The 20121-nt window shown below is 40.3% G+C and overlaps 1 protein-coding gene across 2 annotated transcripts; it reads left to right on the plus strand.

Moving 5' to 3' along the window:
• The first annotated feature begins 1110 nt into the window (after positions 1–1110).
• Positions 1111–18226, plus strand: LOC129722769 (putative ATP-dependent RNA helicase SoYb). Of its 2 annotated transcripts, none has more exons than XM_055676493.1 (13): positions 1111–1268; positions 1350–1550; positions 1815–2039; positions 2096–2357; positions 2420–3401; positions 4959–5214; positions 14013–14192; positions 14262–14769; positions 14836–15167; positions 15393–15817; positions 15879–16733; positions 16790–17039; positions 17104–18226. In XM_055676493.1, exons 2-13 carry the CDS (start codon positions 1368–1370, stop codon positions 18103–18105), a joined length of 5460 nt encoding a protein of 1819 aa, XP_055532468.1. In that variant the 5' UTR covers positions 1111–1268; positions 1350–1367; the 3' UTR covers positions 18106–18226. The 2 variants fall into 2 exon arrangements, with proteins under 2 accessions (XP_055532468.1, XP_055532469.1); XM_055676494.1 differs by having other exon boundaries at positions 1132–1272.
• Positions 18227–20121: the final 1895 nt, after the last annotated feature.

Here is a 20121-nt window from a genome sequence, read left to right on the forward strand (position 1 = left end):
GCAACACTTGACATATGCCAAAATTTAGAGGGGGGTCCGTCACTACCATTTTTGTTTTCAATGATGTCGAAATGTATTTTTTTAATGGAATAGTGACAAAAAATAGCAGAAAAGTAAAATAGGCAAGCTTTTTGATTAATCAATTTGATAGTCATATTTCCGTATCATAATTTATTGCGTTTTAGTAACTACTTTACATAACCAATATGTAGGCGAATATAAAGTTCATCACTACAGAAGACCATTTTACGAGACTTTTCTGAACTCAACTCATGAATGAAATTTTGACAGAAAGCTCGGAACCGCTGACATAACGCAAGTAAAAGCAACATCAATGTCAGCAGGATCCGTGACACCAGTCAGTTCCTAAAATGGTCTATTTATCGCTAGGTTACAAAATATTGTTTGTGATCCACTGTGCACTGCTTCACTGAGTAGTGAAAGCTAGCCAAACAATGCAGAAGGAATATTGTTTTTCTGTTATAATAATTACGGAAAGTGAACCACATAACATGGTGATTTGCTTCATTGATTAATAGTGGAGATCTATGATCTCCCATCTAGAATGAAGAAACAACAAGTAAACGGAATCAAAGAACGAGAAAAATGAAAAAGTCCTTTTGAAATGTTTCTAGAGATTCAACAATTTTTATTTTCGAATGCATTTAGAATCCCCCCGCGAGATTTGTCAAATATGACATTGACTTCAGATTTGACGGATTGCGGTCCGATAACTGCAAAATTGTTGCAGTTATCGGTCTTGCAGTTAAAACGCGTTGCAGTTAAAAGACTTGCAGTTAGGAACCATTCAAATATTACATAACGCGGAATTTGGCAATTTTCAATACCCACCCACCCCCATGTAACGCAATTTTACATGTTTGCCACATGCAATATAACGCTCCGCCGAATACCCCCCCACCCCCTAGAGCGTTATGTATTATTTGAATGATCCCTTATCGAACGGCGACTGTAGCTGCCAAACTCAAGTGCGTGACGTCACCGTGAGATGGTCTATATCGTAATTTTTTTTTCGAGTTGCGTCGCAGTGACATACAACTAAGCCTTTGCCTTTTCACATTGCACTGAGTGCTAAATCCTACCATTGTAATAATTACCTTGCACAGTGTTTCGGCGTTTCTTTTGTATCGCAATTTCGCATTGCACGAACCGTCGTGTTGTCTGTCCAGTTTTCGATTTGTATTTGCGTGACAATTGCTTATAAAATTTAGTGAAAAACAGATTGTGCAGTGATAGTTTATTGCTGTGTAGGTATTCAATCGCTGAAATGCAACAAACAAACGATTACTTTTGCTGACCGGCATTTTTTCATTTTGTAACTTGCTCAGTATACAGTATTTGCAACAATGGAGGATGCCACCATCCGGATCACGCACTATATCAATCCGCACATGTTCTGGTACAAGCCGGTGTCGGCTTATGTACACAATCTGGAAGAGAAGCGATTCCAGCTGGCTATTGACGAATACTGCGAGGAAAATTTTCGACAAGCGAATGCTGACCGAGATTACGATGCGTTCCCAGGGGAGGTTAGTGATGTTTTCCTGAATACTCCTGTTGAAAATGTTTTTTAGTTGATTTCCTGGTAAGATTCTGGTGTAGGAAGCCAGACATCTTATATTCGAGAGTTGGCTGGTAGAGACCGCTAGTGTTAATGTGATCATAGCGCTAGCCCCACAATTTTTCTTGCACACTAAACATCAACAGTTGGCTGCGAATTCTGTTTTTGAATAAACAAAAGATCAAATTTCCATGTAACCTGCAAAATTTACTCTCAAACCTTTGCTTTGTAGACTGTTGCGGTGTTAGATTTCGACCGTAATAAATGGTGCCGATGTATTGTGGACGAAGTTCTTCAATCCAAAGATAATGAGAAGCGTTACCGGCTGTGGGCGATTGACGACGGCGTTCCCATTCAGTCGTCGGCGCAATATGTGAATATTTTACCGCAGAAGTTCTCCGATGTAAGCAGTAAAGTGAAAAGAGGAGCCATTAAAAACCTTCTTCCATCTGAATGTGTAAGTAATTTTATTAAAAAAAAAATATTCAGAAACGTAAATTTTATGTTCTCCAGGTTTATGACGCCCAGGCTGATAAACTGGTATCGAAGGGCACACCACGGTGGGACAGTAACGCTTGCAATGTTCTGCAGTCGATGATTCAGAACAGCAGCAACATTTACTTTCGAAATGTTACCAAGCATCAGGTGCATAACGTACTGGTAAATTTCGGTGATTTGGAGATTGTTACTCAGAAGGATAATCGCTTCGATGCGGCTCGGGTCTTGACAGAGATTCGTCATGCAACCGAGGTGGAACCCAGTGATTTTATTACGAGTATGCTGAGTGTTATTTATTTGGTTATTGCGAAGATTCATTTCTTGTTTTTTTTTTTGCAGGACTTTCAGAAATTCAGACGATGAGCGCAAATCGCTCTTTGGCGAATGACACAAATGCAGTTGCTAGAAGAAATAAAACACACTCTGCAAGCCCCATGAAACCGCGATATGAGCGTAATGTTATCAGCAAGATCACCAATGGCACGGGTAATTATGAAACCCATTCTCGTGACCTGGAGTTGAACGGGGTTGATGAAGAAGATTTTGATGAAAGTGCCAGCATGATTAGACCCAATCATGTTCGCGAGTATTCACAGCACCAACCATCGGTTGAAGCTATCGCGGAGAATTCGCTCTCCGAAGAAGAGCTTTATCCAGTGGCATCGACACGAGTGCAAAACGCGAAAAACTTGCAATACGAAATACAACTTTGGCAACAAAAACCACGACCATACGATCCAAAAACTATTGAAAATTTATACATTAACAGCGATCGACAATCAGAACACTTGAAAAGTTCTTCTTCTAGCAACTCGCTCGATAGGCCATCGTATGAGAAGCCCAAACTTGACGAATCATTTGAAAAACCCAAGTCGACCGTGTCATTCCTTACTAAGCTAGAACTTCGTAAGAAACAACGAGCCGCTCAAAAAGCGGCAACTGTTCAGGAAGAGCCGGTGCAAGAATCCCCATCACCTCAAACGAACGGCGGCGAACGTTACTCCAGCATTAACATCATTCCAGCCGGGTTCAATATGGGCAACGTAGCCTTCGACAACGGACGGGTTGTGGCTGGTGATTCTTCCGATTCTTCGGAGCGCAAGGGCAAGCAACGAACTTCACCAAACTTTCGTCCGAGACAGCAACAAACCAAACAGTCCCCGCAAAGACCGTCCCAAAGTCGCAATTCATCGTCAGATGAGCAGCACCAGCAGCAAAATTATCGACCACGAGCTAGCAACGATTTTTCCGAGACAAACGGTCGTGTTTATGTATCGAAAAATGCGAGCCGATTCGACCAGCTTATCGAGGAGGAAGCATGGTAAGAAGAGATGTAAAAGTATTTTGCTGAATTGACAAGGAATTTTTGGTTTTCCTGCTGATAGACATGGAAAATTAATTTGAGCAATCCTTAAACTGAACAGTTTCAGTTTTAGGTTTTTTAAGCAGTAATTTTTAGTTTCTAGAACTATCAATCGAAATCGATAAAGTTTGAAACAATTCGCTATGATATAAAGATTTTGTTTAGTTAAGTCGTATTCGTTTTTTCACTTTATTTGCACTGCAGCAGAAAATAGATTTTTGTAAATGTAGTTACATTAGTATGTGTAGCTGTAACATTTTTTGTGTGATATTTAACAACATTTCTATTATATGTTGTTAATGTTTTCAAACTACTGTTCTTATTTTCGAATCAGCTAACTGAAGGGGCATTCAAACGTTTGAATTGATTCGTACGAAAATAGGAATACAAATTTTCGATATTCGCACGGAACCATAAATAAGGGCTAAGTGATGCAGAACGAATAATTCTAGTGCTGCGCAAAGTGAACAATTTTAAGACCAATTCGACATTGAATAAGCCGCTTGAAATGCTGCCAAAATGCAAGGAATTTCGGTTGGAGTGACTGTAAAGGATTTATCAAAAACCCTTTCATTAATACTAAGAAGGTTCGTAAAGTATTACCACGAAAGAAACCTTTCTACTTGGTCCAATAGGCACCTTCTTCCTATTTCGTAAGTTTAAAATTATCAACGGTTAATGTAAGTGTATAACCAGTTGTAGTAATAAAACTTATACAACGCCACAATAGATCAAATAACTCGGTCGCAGTGGAAAATGTATCCAACAGGAAAAAAAACTTATACAATGAGCTACCAAATTAAATTTGGAGATCACGCCTTTTATTTCATCTTTTATCTATCTGGCAAACAGTTAAATCGGTTAAAAAGATGTAAGAAATTATAATTACGTTATAATTACAAACAGAATGCATTTATCATTTATTTAAGGGTAGTTTCAACGAATCCAATTAGAAAACGAATTTGTCCTGCATATTCAATGAGTCGTGTGCTCATCGAATCAGTTTCGCTCGAAAATACTTCTGAGTTATGGTCATTTCCGAATCTTATGATTTATCCTTGTCGAATTGGCAAAACTTTTAAATATTCATGAAAAATTAGGAAAAGTATTTTACTTTCTCTGCACTTAATTGATTTCGAAAAAGTGGTTAAACCATTTTATTATGTATTGAACCGTGATTTCGTAGAAAAAAATGTTGAAGATAGTGAATTAGATAATCGATGTGATATGAGAAAAAATGCCGAAATAAAACCCATGGAATACGGACGATCTGTGTTTAAGTTGCAAGCTGCCTTTTCATCACATCTAACAAAACACTTTAAAAGAAAAAAATAAATCACGAAAGTAGCAGGTGCCGTATTCGTTCGGAAAATCCCAGAGAGAGAGAGAGAGAGAGAGAGAGATAGTCAGTGCCAACGGTTCGCACGCCAGACATCGATCGATACATGTCAAGTTAGTTTCTGTCTTCGGTTAACCTCACCGCAACCAATGCTTTATCTGTTCTTTTCATTGCAGCGTTCGGTCAAGACTGTGCCACCAGCGGTTGCTCGTCCATGGCCAGCGTGTTCCGAAGCCGATCGATCGGGTAGAGAGCGCCAACTTCTGTCCCGAGGTGCACCGGGAGCTCGGCATGTTTAACTTCAACTCGATTCATCGCGTTCAGACCTACTCGTGGCCCCACATTCTGCGAGGGAATTCTTTTTTCTGCGTGAACGCAGCAGGAACGGGGAAAACGTTTGCCTTTCTGCCGGCAGTGTGTTCTTCGGTCATGGTAGGTTTTGATGCTTTTTTATATATTTTTTACAGGGTGTCGAAAACATGGAAAAACCTGGAAAATCAGGGAATGTCAGGGAATTCATTTTTCGATCAGGGAATATCAGGGAAAACTGAAAAATATTCAGTGACAAAATTTTAACCGAGAAGCGATTCTTTTTTGAACGACTCTCTAGCGAAAAACTGATTTTTCTAGCATAAAAGGCTGATTCGGAGCCTCTACGGTTTGGTTTCATATCCAATTGAATACTTTGTTCATTAGGATTTCAGAGTTGCGTTAATCTACGTTGCCCTTTTTTGTGCCGAAAGCTAAAAAATATCAGGGAAATGATTATTATATTTCAGGGAAAATCAGGGAATTTGAACTTTTTCGCCACCCTGTTTTTATGTATGTATTTTGTTACTGGGTATGAAGTGATCAATATTGGTGGCTTGGTATATTTCGCTGTTTGTGCAAATAGGGTAATTTATGTCACGATAAAACTTGAGTGTGGACATAGGACAGGAGTACATTCTGCACATGTGGAAATGAAATGTTTAAAATGTTCCGTCAGATTTCAAACGATAATAACAGTATACCACCCGAATGGATAACAATAACCAATATGTTGTTGGATAGATGAAATGTTGGACAATTCTGTAAAACGCTAGTTGTGTGGTAAAAATTGATAAAAAGTTTTAAGGACAGATTTACGCGAACAATGAACCAATCACATGCGAGCAGGCCCAGTACAGACGACATGAATGGACACTAATCATTTACAGGGTGGCCACCCAACCGGGAAAACCGGGAGAACCGGGAAAAAACCTGGAATCGTTTGGAACCGGGAAAAACCGGGAATTTCACTGAACATTACGAGCCGGGGTGAGATGGGGCCAGTGGGGGTGAGATTGTGCCATACAAATCCATTGTTTTTCAGCCATCTCATGGCGATCACAAGACCAAAATTTCTTGAATTAGTTTCCTCGAATACTTAACCAAGAAAGACGACTAGTCTCCTGACCCGGAAAGATGGATGACGAGTCACGGGCAGGATGGCACAATCACACCCCGGCTGACGCTATATTCAACTTATTTCTTACAGTACATATATCAGTTTTTGTTTTAATTCATCTTCCTCTTGAAGGCAAACTTGACCATGGTAAGCTCCCTGGAATTAGCAGCCAAATGGCTCAAATTTTGCCTAGAGCAAATGGTTCACAAAGATAATCTCGCGGGAGTTGTAACTGATAGATGTCGCCAAGAATACTCACAACTATTGAGTATGCATTCAACAGAGACATTGCTGACTTCCTACCGCCGTAGCGAGAAGCGCCTTGATACTTTTTGTAGAGATCTGATAGCTGATTCGAGCAAAAACCTTAGGAAGGTTTACCGTGTTTATTAGGAAGATTTTGATTCTATCGCATGGCAATGCCACGTTGAAGCGAGGTTCCTCCGTGAACTAGCAGTGCGTAGTCATGAATCTAGAAGAAGAAAGACTTGTAGCGCAACGCTTGATGCACGAAGCAGTACAGAATGTCGGTGGAGGAGACGAAATTGATATCACTAAGTCGTTGATCCAATACGCTCGCATTTCACATAGCCGATATGTTGAATCGTTGAAGGCAAAGAAGAAGGAGCAGTCAGATCAAGATGAAGAAGCCCGGAAGAAGAATGCCACGGCCCGTGCTATTAACCCTCTAGTGCCCAAATTAGTTCTCAGGCGGACTTCGAAAAAATCACTATGAAGTTTTGTAAACATTTTTTAAGTTCTTATTGAAGCTTTTTAGAGGTTCAACTGAGGACCGTCTAAAGGCGGCACTGGGCACTAGAGGGTTAAAACGATAGAAGCCAAAAAGGCAAAACTTCTTGCGGACACCCAGAAAGAGGCAGCAGAAGTGATGTGTTTCAAGTGTTGTGAAAATCTGATTGGCCTGATTAAAATTAAGTTTGTTTTGCAAGAAATGTGTAACATAATTCTTTAATAGGGTAATCGCTCCATTATTCATCTCAACAGCTAGGTGCACCTTTATTCATCTTACTTCTCTCATTTGTCCAATTTACCGTTAAATTTATACGAATTTTTGAAAGTAAATCTATTCGCTTTTCGATTTTGTCAAGTGGTTGAAAGTTTTACGTTGAAGATATTGTAAAATTTGACGATTAATTTATCAAAAAAGGGTGATGAGATGAATATAGGTACTGAGATGAATATAGGAACGATTAACCTATATTGATTCTTATATAGTTATGGTAAGAAAGGTTCCTACAAACTTAGTTTGGCCTAGAAGTCCACGGTAGTGAGTATTATATGTTTATAAGATACTTGTAGACAACATCTCTCGGAATAGATGACGTCCGTCACATTTTTCGAATTTTTGCGACCATATCTCTTGATTACAATAAGACTGAACACGTTTAAGAAGTAGCTTTGAGCATTTTGGGATGTAAATCAAAAGTTACGCTTTTTTAATATTTAACTGTACAAAAAACTACAGAATTCAAAAGTACAATTAACCGGGAAAAATATTTGAACGAACCGGGAAAAACCGGGAAAAAACCGGGAATTTAATTTCAGGTTTTTAGTGGCCACCCTGCATTTACTATGACATTCTCTATATCAGTATTAAAAAAAAGACAGTTTCCACGTCCCAACAGGTCACTTAATGTTTGTTTCCATGAACGTACGAAGCCCGTTTAACTGGAAGCTGCAACTTTTTACAAAACGCGTTCCCAATTAACTCGACCTCAGCACCAACATCACACGAATTCCCACGCTTCCTGTTAACTACCACGTACTTTGTTTTAGTAGAGTTTATAAGTGAGATAAGCCCAATTAAAAAAGAAACGTGAAACTTCGAAAGTTACAACAATCAAAACGATGGCCCCTTTTATTTATTAATCAGTCCTCCACTATTTCTTCATATGTTTAGATTCTCAATAACATTCGGAATACATCGTGCACCCGATCGCTCCCCCTGTATGAGTCTGGCCGAAATTTTTCCTTAAGAGTTTTAGCGTTTCTCAGCTCTTACTTACTTGCTTAATGGTCCGTATCCGCCGGTGTGGCGGAGCATAGGGATGAAGTTAGCGATCTCCACTGCTGATAGTTACCCGCCATGGCCTTCACTTGTCGCCAGGAGAGGTTTTCGTCAACAGTCTGGATTTCATTGACCAAGCAGCGTCGCCATGAGCCTCTGCCCCTTTTGCGCTGTCCTTGCGGATTCCAGTTGAGCGCCTCTCTGCAGATCTCGTTCGCTCCCCTGCTCAAGGTGTGTCCGATCCACCCCCACTTACGCTCCCGGATTTCTGTTACTGGCGACCGTTGCACAGTGGGGAATCGCTGGCCATCAGCCAAAAAAAATTTTTTTCGTTAGCTGTTTTATAATATTTTTCCTTTATTGCTATAACATTCAAGTGTCTAAATCCAAAATTTGGGCGCAATATCATGAAATCTGAATTTTTTATGACTTCAAAGCTTGGCGAACTGACGTTTTTTGTCTTTTTTTTTTGAAAAAAAGTACATTATTTTGAAACGCTCTGTAGCTTCAATGATAGCTTGGATTTTTTTGACGTCAAAGAAAAAGTTGTTGTAAATATTGTGCAAAACAAACCCTTTTCATTAGATATTGTAAAATTTGTTCATAATAGGCCTGACACTAGAAAAATTTTTAAAAAACGTGATTTTTTGTAAAAAATTAGCTTAAAAGTTTAGTTGCCGCAGTTTGCCACGGTTGTGACTACATTCAAAATTTAGGTAAAAACGTGAGCTTTTAAATGCATACTGTCCGCTGCTGCGCAAAACTGCGCAAATTGTCACTTTAGTGAAATAAAAAAGCGATAGCAGATTTTTTTATTTCTTATTTTTGAGGTTGGAATTTCATCCAGGATTAATTTTAATCATAACCATGATACCCCATTAATGGAAATTTATGATATCGAACTCAATCCGTGAGAATAAAATAAAAAATTTGGGCAAAAATGACAATATTTATCAATTAAAAGTTATAAAATAAGTGTTAAATAAGAAAATAGTAAACAAATCTTTATGAAACTTTTAATTATGTCAAATTTTATCACTTTCTGCAAATTTAAAACAATATTAAAAACATTCAGCCCTTTTCAATTTATGATCATGAAATTCGCTAAACTGATTGAAGTGTTGAAAACTAGCAGCAAATTCATACCATCAAACTCCGGCTAACAATAGCCCGTTTGAAGATTGCTTTTGCTTTGCACTCGTTGGCATACAAAAGTAAAGCACACATTTTGCTTTATGAGAAAAAAAAACAAAGAACTGTCGTCCCCCTTTGCATCTTTTCCTATTCATTTAAAACGTTGTGTCATTCCAGTGTCTTGGTTTTCAAATTCATAAATTCGTTGAATTTTATTATGGAGCCTTCAACTTTAGCGGCACCACCTAATTCAATATCTAGTAAGTTATCAATTCATGGTGTTATACATGTATTTAAATGTCCTCTTTCAACCATAGAAACCGGGTTAGGAAGATAACATATATATGAAACAATGAAACATCGAAAATTACTAGAAGAAATGAAAATTGCAGCGAAAGATATTTTTCCTGCTGATAAGTATAATGAACTTCAAATTTTCTGGAAACAATTCAACACGAGATTTAAGCGATCACAGCGGAAGATGAGGATGCTGATAATGTTTTTTTTAATTTGTAGATAGTTTGTATTACTTATGTTGTTTAAGTTTATTAAAAAAAAAAAAAAAATATATATATATATATATATATATATATATATATATATATATATATATATATATATATATATATATATATATATATATATATATATATATTTAGGCAAAATTTGTTTAGTTCGAGGGGTCGTCCATTAATTACGTATATTTTCAATGGGGAGGACGCTCGGTGGCCCTACTTGTGGTCAAAGATCATATAATTCTATAAAAAGAGAAAAAAAGTGCCAAAAAATATTAAAAATTGGATTTCGTGCTTTATGGGCGGCCCCAAACAAAAAATTGATGCCAAATTCGTGTTCAGCGCCCTAAAATTATGTAAATACCAAGTATTTGTCTCATTTATCGACACTTTTTTGCTTGACCAGCCTTTGTATGGAGTCGCCCTACTGTGCGTTGGTGGCACCGCCGGTGGAGTTCCTCGTTGGAAATCCAGTTGTGCGGCCACCATGCGCGAATGATGTATCGCAGGCACCGATTTACGAAAACCTGCAGTTTCTGCATTGTCTCCGCCAAGACGCACCACGTTTCGCAAGCGTACAGCAATACGGATTTAACGTTTGAGTTGAAAATTCGAGTTTTTGTATGTAGAGTGATCTGGCTTGAGCGCCAAATATTCCGAAGGCCTGCAAAGGCTTCTCTGGCCTTCCTGATCCTTGCGGCTATATCACACTTGGTACCACAATCAGGCGTTATCTGGCTACCAAGCTATTGAAACGTTTTCACCTGCTCAACTTGTTCTCCCGTTACTGTAAAAGTGGAAGGATTGTCAGTGCTTACTTCCATCGACTTAGTCTTCGCGACGTTGACTGTGAGACCTGCTGCTTTAGAGGTTTCGGAGAGGTCGGTTATCAGTTCGACGTTGGGCGAGCAGACAGTGTCGTCGGCCAGGTCAAGGTCATTTAGCAGCTCTATTGTTAAAGGATTCCAAGGTAACCCTTGATTTGATCTCCTGTCAATAGCTTCAGCCAGGATTACGCTGAGAAACAGAAGCGGTCATAGTATGCAGCCCTGTCGCACTCCAGCTCATAGGGTCGGACAAGACGCCGTTGTGCAACACCTTGCACGAGAGCGCCTCGTACTGAGCCTCGATGAGATGGACAAGCTTTTCTGGGACTCCTCTATGCCTGATTGCGTCCCAGATGTTTTCATGGTTGAGTCGGTCAAACGCTTTTTCAATGTCAACGAAAATCAGGAGAAGAGAGTCCTGGAAGTCGTTGATTTGCTCCAGTATAATACGGAGCGTTGTGATATGGTCCACACAGGATCGACCGGCACGCCGCCGGAGAGTAGCGTCGATTTTCACTTGGATCCGATTAAGGATCACCCTACAGGGGACTTTGAGATATATACACAGCAACGTAATGCCACGCCAGTTCCCACATTTTGTCAAGTCCCATTTTTTTTGGGACTTATACTAAGATGCCCCGCATCCAGTCCACCGGAAAGGTCGCGGTTTCTTAGATCTCGCCAAATAACCGATGCAACATATTGGCGGTCAAGGTTGGGTCAGCCACGTCAAGGACTGAACACGTGCGATGCACAGGCGTACCTCAGCGATGACAAGGTGGTGGTCGGATGTAATATCGGCGCTGCGTTTGTTGCGTACATCAGAAAGGCTCCTTCTCCATTTCCGGCTGATGCAGATGTGGTCAGTTTGGTTTTCTGTTCGGCCATCGCGGAAAACCCACGTGACCTTATGTGCTGTTCGATGGGGGAAGAGCGATACACCAATCACCATGTTGTTGTTGCCACAAAATTCTGTAAACAGCTCCCCGTTCTCGCTCATCTCTAAGCAGCTTTTCATTCCATGGCTCACCGGTTTTTCAAATATTGAGCAACTGCGGGACGCCAAGGTTGCACAGGAATACGCGCAGTAGCTGGAGTCAGCGTTACCCGCGGAAGAGCAGCTTTTTTTTTTATTCTCGCTCATTTTTCGTCGGTCTAGTTCCGCCACTGTTGTGGCCAATCACCGACGCCCAGGGAGGCGACTCCACACCCAGGACCCTAACTTACGACCCGTTTATTAACGGACCGGCGCCAACGGCTTTACTTCCTCATGCGATGGAAGGCGTGATCCCAGAGATTTTTCGCCTCAGAAAATCTCCCGGTGTCGGCTAGGATTGAATCTAGACCAGTTGGGTTGGTTGTGAGTGGATCACGCCACCTCACAACCATCGACACCTATGTCGGCGGTGGGATTCGAACCCAGGCGTCGAGCGTGGTTGGCGGAGACGTTACCAACCACACTAGGCCCCCGCTCTAGGAAGAGCAGCTTGTCGCAGCTACTTTTGAAGATGGCTGGCGGAGCATCCGATCCGCCATAGATACCACTGATGTAGCTCCACTAGGTACAAGGGCTCCGAACCATAGAAATGACTGGTTTGACGTCGAATGTAAACTGTTAGTTAATGCAGCAACACTTCACGAGAACGAACGTGGAACGATATCGACGGGCACGGAACACTCAAATCTCAGTCCTTCGAAAGAAGAAGCGCCAGCATGAGGACCGAGATCGCGTAGCGATGGGAGAGCTGTACCAAGCTAACGACACTCGGAGGTTCTACGAGAAGCTTAACAGCTCCCGTAAATACTAGTGCCGCAAGCCGATATATAAGCTCGGACGACAACCTCCTTACGGACGAGTGTGAAGTAAACAAAACGTGGAAGCAGAACGTCGATTAGCATCTGAATAGCGATGCAGTAGAGCGCGAGAACGGTATGGCTAATGATCTTGGTGCATGATCAGAAGACGACAGGATTCCAACCCCCGATCTCTTGGATGTGGAGGAGGAGATTGGCCGGCTGAAAAATAATAAAGCTGCTGGAGTGGACCAATTTCCAAGCGAGCTGCTTGTATACGGCGGGAAAACACTAGTTAGAGCCGTGCACTGGGAAACTGTCAATATTTGTGAGAAAGAACGAATACCGGAGGAGCGCAAGGTTTTATGTGTCCCATCTACACAAAGGGCGGCAAGCTGGAGTTCTGCAATTACCGGGCAATCACTCTGCTGAACGCTGCCTACAAGGTCTTCCAAATACTCAGCCGTCGACTATCACCATTTGCAGCAGTTAGTAGGGCACTACCATGCGGGATTCATGGGTGCCCGAGCTACCACGGATCAGATATTCGCGGTTCGGTAGGTTATGCAGAAATGCCGCGAATACAATTTGCCCACTAGACTGTGACACGGTTATATGGGAAAAGAGCGATGGTATTATTTTTTCGCTCCCATGCACTTTTCGTGTTTCTTATGGGTCCTATAACAACTGTGTAACTTTTCAGATCGATCGGTGAAACGCCCAATTTGCGCCCGATTTTTAAAGCTTCCATACGATTTTATATGGGAAAAACCACTTTTTCAAAACTTTTTCCATACAGATGTCCAGTTGGCTCCTAAAAATATATAAATACATGATATTGATAGGAAATTTTCCTGGGAAAAACTCTTCTGAAGACCGCAAGGCGCTACCTTGCTTGTGAAAAAAGATATTCACCCCAGACTGATTGAATATCTGACGAACGGCTCACCATTGAATTTTACTATTTGTGGGTTAGATAAGCCGGAGGACAAGTGACAATGACAGCTTCTTTTGAGATTAAAACCAAACTGCCAGTATGTGACGTATTCCAACCAACCGTACTCGACAAACTTATGCGGTTGGTCAAAGGGATGATGGATCGAGTGATGTGTGCAGTTCGAGTATCGGGGGCATTCTCGAGACCCTTCGAAACTCGAAGAGGTTTGAGAAAAAATGATGGTCTCTCATGCGTAATTTAACCAGTTGGGCATGGGATTTCTCTCTATCGATGAACAACATGGAGCCCTGACCAGGCAGACGAATGGTAATGTAGGTATATGGTATCTTTTTGAATTTGCAAGATCAAAAAGTGTTTTGTTCCATCGCTCGCCGTGTTCCGTTTGTGTTTCCGGTTTATCTTGTTAACTTTTCTGTAGAAGCCTTGTACATTCAATCGGTATACGATAGAATAGTTGTAGACGAGCTACAATAGATAATTAACGAATCCGGATTCGGAGATCAATTGAAATTATACCACTCCGAATATATTTCCCAAATTTCAGAAAATGCATGACGAAGAACTGGTAGCCAAGGGAGCAGGACCAATGGCGATCATCATTTGCAAATCGTCCAGAGAAGTACAAAGGGTGGCAAGCTACTGCCGGAAGATGCTCAATTCTTCGATCAACAAAGCAATGGTTGTGGTGGAAGCTTTCGGAGCCCGGGATATCACCAAAGCATGCGTAAGCTGGCTAAGTCTACAGTACTGATGATCCATTACGATTATCAAGCTATTATCTAACCACTTTCAGAATTTACTACTGAATGGCTGTGCAATTTTAGTTGCAACTGCTCCTGGGTATCGACGAGTGTTCGAAGGCATGGCCAATGCTTTCACCAAAGAACGAATTCAGTGCGTTGTGATTGATAACATAGACAACATCATCGAACGGTTCGGTAGCGAGCTACAATTGCTTTGTAAAACTTGTGATAAAGCTGAACTACAGATGGTTGTGACTGCCACATATTGGAATCCGTTGTTCTTCGGTTTCTTGAAAAAGTACAAAAATATGATTATCTGTATAGGAGCGTATCTCGAAGCGGCCATCTATGGCAAATCGAATCTAGTCCTGAAGTTGCAAACAAAGGAGCAGAAGATTCACGAAATTATCAGATTCGTTAAGGAACATGATTACCACAATGAACGGACTCTGATTGTATGTAGCGAAGCGAGCGAAGTTTATGAAGTTGTAGAACAGCTGAAAACGCACTCTATCACTCACCTGTTTTGCAACGACCAAACGACTCTGACGAAAATGGGTGAGTTTCTGAATTATACTCATTTAGAAAAATGTTTGTTCTACTAATAAACAATTCTTGTCTTAGATGGTTTCAAAGAATGGGATAACCAATTGCCGGGCGAGATGCATATCATGGTATGTTACGATGGCGTTCTGCCGGATTTGGACATCAATAAGGTGCAACACATCATACATTTTTCGCTGCCAAAATCGTGGACGATGTTCGCCCGCAGATTTGCCTGTTCGTTTGGCTATTATGAAGATCCACTCCGAGAGCAAGCCAACAACGGGCAACACAAACCGGCATCGTCACTCATACTTCTTGACGAGAACAACAATGAACAACTGCCGAAGCTGGTCGAGTTTCTACGGATACACAATCAGGAGGTGTCGGAACCCATCATGAAGTTAACAAACGTAAGTTACAAATATTTTCAGGTTTTTGACTTAGCATGACATCTTGCTTCTCCATATTGGGATCCATTCTAAAATGAGCAGCATGCAACGTTAGGAAATCAGATTTAAGATGCTATTAACTTTCGTACAATTGTAAGAGGCACTTTTTTTTAAGATAGATAGCATCCTCTATATTTTACAACAAAAAATTGACCTGGGAAATTTTTAAACATTACATCCTTGCAGAACATTCGCATCCAGCAGGAGGAGAAAAAACTCGCCATCGGTAATCCAATAGACTTCTGCTCTCAAGTGTTGGACTTTGGAAAGTGTCGCATAACAGGCTGTACGAAACGTCACGTTTTTACCACCAGAGATCTATCGTTGGGCATTTTGCCTTCCAGTGGTATTGTCAAACTGAAAATTTACAACATTTTTTCACCTACCCACTACACGGCTCGGGTGTTAGAGCACCGAGACTATGGGGCCACCGGTTGGACCACTGTAAACGACGCACAGGAATTTTTCGCGCTCGACATGGAAATTCAGACGCACTACGCAAATGAAGAACTGCACTGCAGCCACGGCGATGTGCATTTCAATGACTGGTGCATAATATACGACGAGTTTCGGTACTGGCGCTGCCGAATCATCAGTATCGAGCCTAAAAAGTTAGTTGAGTCTTTGGTTGTACTTTTCTTCTTTTGGCTGATAAAAGTATTTTTCTTGCAGAGAACACACTACAAGTAGAAAAATAAAGGTTAAATTGCTCGATATTGGTCGTACAATTGATTGCATATCGTCAGAACTGTTGCATATGCCGGATGAGTTCTGTCGCCTTCCTGCGCAAGCTATAGACATCCGCATCGTTGGTGTTGTTCCGCATGATTTTGAAACCGAATGGGATAAGAGAGTTACCTTGACGATTCGTGAGTGGATTGATCAATATACCGCTAACGAGAAGTTCCACGTAGAGGGTAAGGTGATGCTTGCGATACGAGACGCAATCTGGGTCGACACGATACGGTTAGTCGAACATTTGGACGGCATCAATACAGATATTCACGAAATACACGTTAAATCCCAGATTGTGGGTAAAAATTTCGGAGTGACAGACAAGGAACCACTTGAATTATTGACTGCGATGGTAGAAAATTGCGAAGCTTATAGGAACCGAACCAACAATGCGATGGAGATGCAAGAGGACGCGTCATCCGACGAAGGTATTGACAGTAGCAACAAAACAAATACAAATTCCGACACAAATCAGTTTTTTCCTAACGACCCCAAGATAATGGAAATAGATAAACCCAAAACCCCTTCTCCGACGCTGTTAAAGCCTATGGAAATCAGCGATACCGATTCCGATGATTGCTGCTCGTCGGTGCCCGCACCGCAAAACGACACAAAACTGATTCGAGCACTTGAAACGTTAGCTATTTCCGAAAATAAAGTTGAGCAACCGGTTGCAAGAAAACGACCAGATTTCAAGGAAACTTATGACGAGATTGAAATGGAAACAACTTATGAGGTGTTCATCTCACAGTACTATGCTCCCAATGATTTCTATCTGTGTCGAGTGGATAAGTGAGTACGAACCAACTTTTGCAAACAAAACCTGGGTTCATTCGCTTTCGTTATAGATTCTCTTTCATTTCGACAATGATTGGAAATTTTGCAGAGGTTGAAACTAATCTCGTTCCGCTAACGGACGCCCAAGTTGCGGATTACTGTTTGGTGCTTTATGATAATGCATACCAACGTGCCAAAATCACGGATATCGAGGCTCGCGACATTCGTGTTTTCTTTCTGGATCTCGGTGGTTATGATACGTATGTCTCGGTAGATCTTTTCGAACTACCCGATGATTTACTGAAGGCGTCACCTTTTTGTGTAAGATTTAAATCAACTATGTTTTTCCGTTTATGATATTTTATTCCCGATTGTTTGTTTCCAGGCAATTAAAGGCGAGGTAGCTTGTTTGCAACCACGCGAGGAAGATTCTCAGCGATGGGATGCTGAAATCGGAGACAAAATCTACGATCAAGTGCTTGCAAATTACCGAACATTCAACGCAAAAATTGTGGAAATTGTCACAAAACCTCACGTCGATCCGCTTGTGCACTGTAAATCGTACCGGTTATTGTTGTTCGACCCTGATAACGATCTTGAATCGTGGATTTTCGATGAAATCGTCGAGCTTAAGTTGGCACGCTACATCGACGATGAAAGGCCTTACTCGGTTGACATTAATTTTGGTGAAGACGATTTTCGTCAATTCTTGGATCCAAACTATGAGCCGCAGAAGAAATCAAAGGATGTCGAAGAAGCACGGATAGAGGAAATTACCGAAACAGATGAAGTTCTACAATCCCCAAACCAAACTAAACCAGAAAAAGCTTCCACCAAGCTGACCTTGCTAAAGCATCGCTTGCGAAAAAAGAAATCCGAAAGTACTCCTGTGTATCCACGTCTAAAATGCGATTTCCGTAGTCCTAAAACCATTTGGCGACAAGATGAGTCACTCATAGTGATCCGAATTTCGTCTCCGGAAAATGTAGTGTACGATTTAGCAGTGGATACCGACTCCTTACAGGTGTGTTACTTTCTCGAAGACGAAAAATACCTCTTGTCGATTGTGTTCTTTGCCGCTGTTCAGCCAGAGCTGACTGTTCACGAAGTTCGTGGTCTGTCGATCGTTGTCCGTTTGGTGAAACTGATTCCCTCAATGCATTGGCCATCGGTGATGCGCCACGGTGATAGGGTCCCATGGTTACAACAGTGCATTGAAGTGCCACACTCGGATGAAACGGACGCGACAGACGGAATGCAGCGAGCTTTCCCAACGGTTCCTAATCTTGATGGTACGTCGGATAGCTCCGAAGAGGAACCGGATTTCAGCGATCAGTTTGATAAGTTCGACCCAATAGAAGATGATTATTTCATGAGAGATGAATGAAGTGTTACTTATACGAATGTTTTATCTTTAGAATTTAGCTATTTGATACTAAGTATCAGCTTAGGTTTGAAAAACCAGTTCCATAAATTGACAAATACACGTAGGATAACACTAAGACTAACATTTGATTTTTTTTCTCTGTGTATGGACATGTACAGTGTTATTTTCGTGTGCTGATACATCTGGTTTGACGTGGAACTACGTCTTTGTTTTCTATACTGGGATGCACTCTGTAAAATTGGAAATGAAACTGGTGAATGTTCTGTCAGATTTCAAACGATAACAACAGCTAACCACATGATGGATAACAATAACCAATATGTTAGCATAGCATAGCATATTTGATCGCCCGTGTGTTGCCCGCGATTGACCAGAATCAGCTGCCCAGTCCGCACAAATGGCATGTTGGTGACCTTCAAAAGGAAATTCATATTCGTACGAAGAATATTTTCTGTAAATAGTAAGGAATGCTGAAAAAGCGTCGAAAAGGCGGGGCTTAGAGCCTTATACAAGCTTTTGGTAATTGTCACGAAGTGGTTTGTTGGCATGTTCTGCTTTTTCGTATGAACAACTTGGTAATGTTTATAGGAGAAACCAAAAACGTCTCCTTTGTTTGGAATTGTCACCGCGAGTCGTATTCTTATTAACATATGCTTGAATATTTTTCGTGACAAAGTTCTAGAATAAAATATTTCATTCGTGACCAACTCTAATCACTAATTTAGATTCTTTTTATTTCGCTGATGGAAATTAGAAATGATTGAATGTGTTCTAAGTGATAAGTTGGAATTGCGTTAAATACCAAAAGTGTTTTTGAAATACAATTCCTTTTTTATGGTGAAAGTATATCACCTACTCCTCAAATTTTTTATGCGCTCTCAGAAAAATTAGGTTTTGAATAATATTCGGAATATTTTAAATATTTCAGAAACACAAAAATATTACATTCATTTCTCTTTTTAATCATATGTCTGTACAGGTTGTAATGCAACCCCTGTTATATTATTGTTACAAAATTTATGAACTTTCAGGGAAAATGTATAAATAATATTAGGCTATATTTTTATTATATGTATATTATTTTTACCGCTTTATCACCTCCATCTTGATAAACCAAAAAAAAATATGGGAACTCGTCACCAATTAATTATTTTTGGTGATAATGATCATAGACTATTTGATGACGATCAATTGATACGGAGACTCTTGTGAGACAATACTAATCGAACGTTGGATGGAGGGAATGTTATATTGAAGTAATGTTTCCTTTGTTATTTGATCGAAAAGAGATAATTTCATAAATTCATGTTACAATGTTAATAAGATATATTCTTCCAAAAGGTTCACATATTCTTAAACAACATTTGACATATATTTCCTGACAAAAGTCACGGTGATCAAACAGTGATATTTGTCGGTCAAAGCTCGATGCTTACTTTTCCTGATATCTGCTCCAACCAAAAGATATGATTACCAAAATCGCTGTGACAATGCTAATAACTTATAAGTTTTTCAAAAGGTCACACCTTCTTTCAAACAAAACTGTTGTTGTATATTTCCTATCGAATTCACAGTGGCTATCTGGAAAAACAATTTCTCTGTATAAAATACCTTTTCTTCAAATTATCACCGTGACTACTTAATGATAAAAATACCCTTGCTTCCAAAGTAAAGTAATTTGGTCTGTGATTCTTTAGAGAAACACTTGTAAATTCTATTTCAATTGTCACAGAGACAACAATTAGAAAAGTTTGTTTTTTAATGAAAACTTTAGTGACTATTGTGAGAAAATTCGCAAAAGTTTTTCTATAAAAAGTAATAGTTACTCAATTACAAAAACTGTTGCCCCATTTTTTTCTAAAACGTTTGGGGGACAATATTGAGACCAAAGCCTTATTTTATTTGTGACTCGTGCGGATTGGGTGAAATTGGGCAAAAAAGCGTTAAAATGGTGCCTAGGAGTAGCGAGCCATTAATCAATATGTTGTTGGATACATAAAATGTTGGGCAATTTTG

Source organism: Wyeomyia smithii, chromosome 2 (genome assembly GCF_029784165.1).
Source record: "Wyeomyia smithii strain HCP4-BCI-WySm-NY-G18 chromosome 2, ASM2978416v1, whole genome shotgun sequence".
Classification (NCBI taxonomy): Eukaryota; Metazoa; Arthropoda; class Insecta; order Diptera; family Culicidae; genus Wyeomyia; species Wyeomyia smithii.

Coding starts and splice junctions, on each gene's coding strand:
- LOC129722769 (XM_055676493.1), top strand. CDS start 1,368: ATGGAGGATGCCACCATCCGGATCACGCACTATATCAATCCGCACATG. Junction 14,770..14,835: donor AACGACTCTGACGAAAATGG/GTGAGTTTCTGA, acceptor TTCTTGTCTTAG/ATGGTTTCAAAGAATGGGAT. Junction 16,734..16,789: donor TATCTGTGTCGAGTGGATAA/GTGAGTACGAAC, acceptor CTTTCGTTATAG/ATTCTCTTTCATTTCGACAA.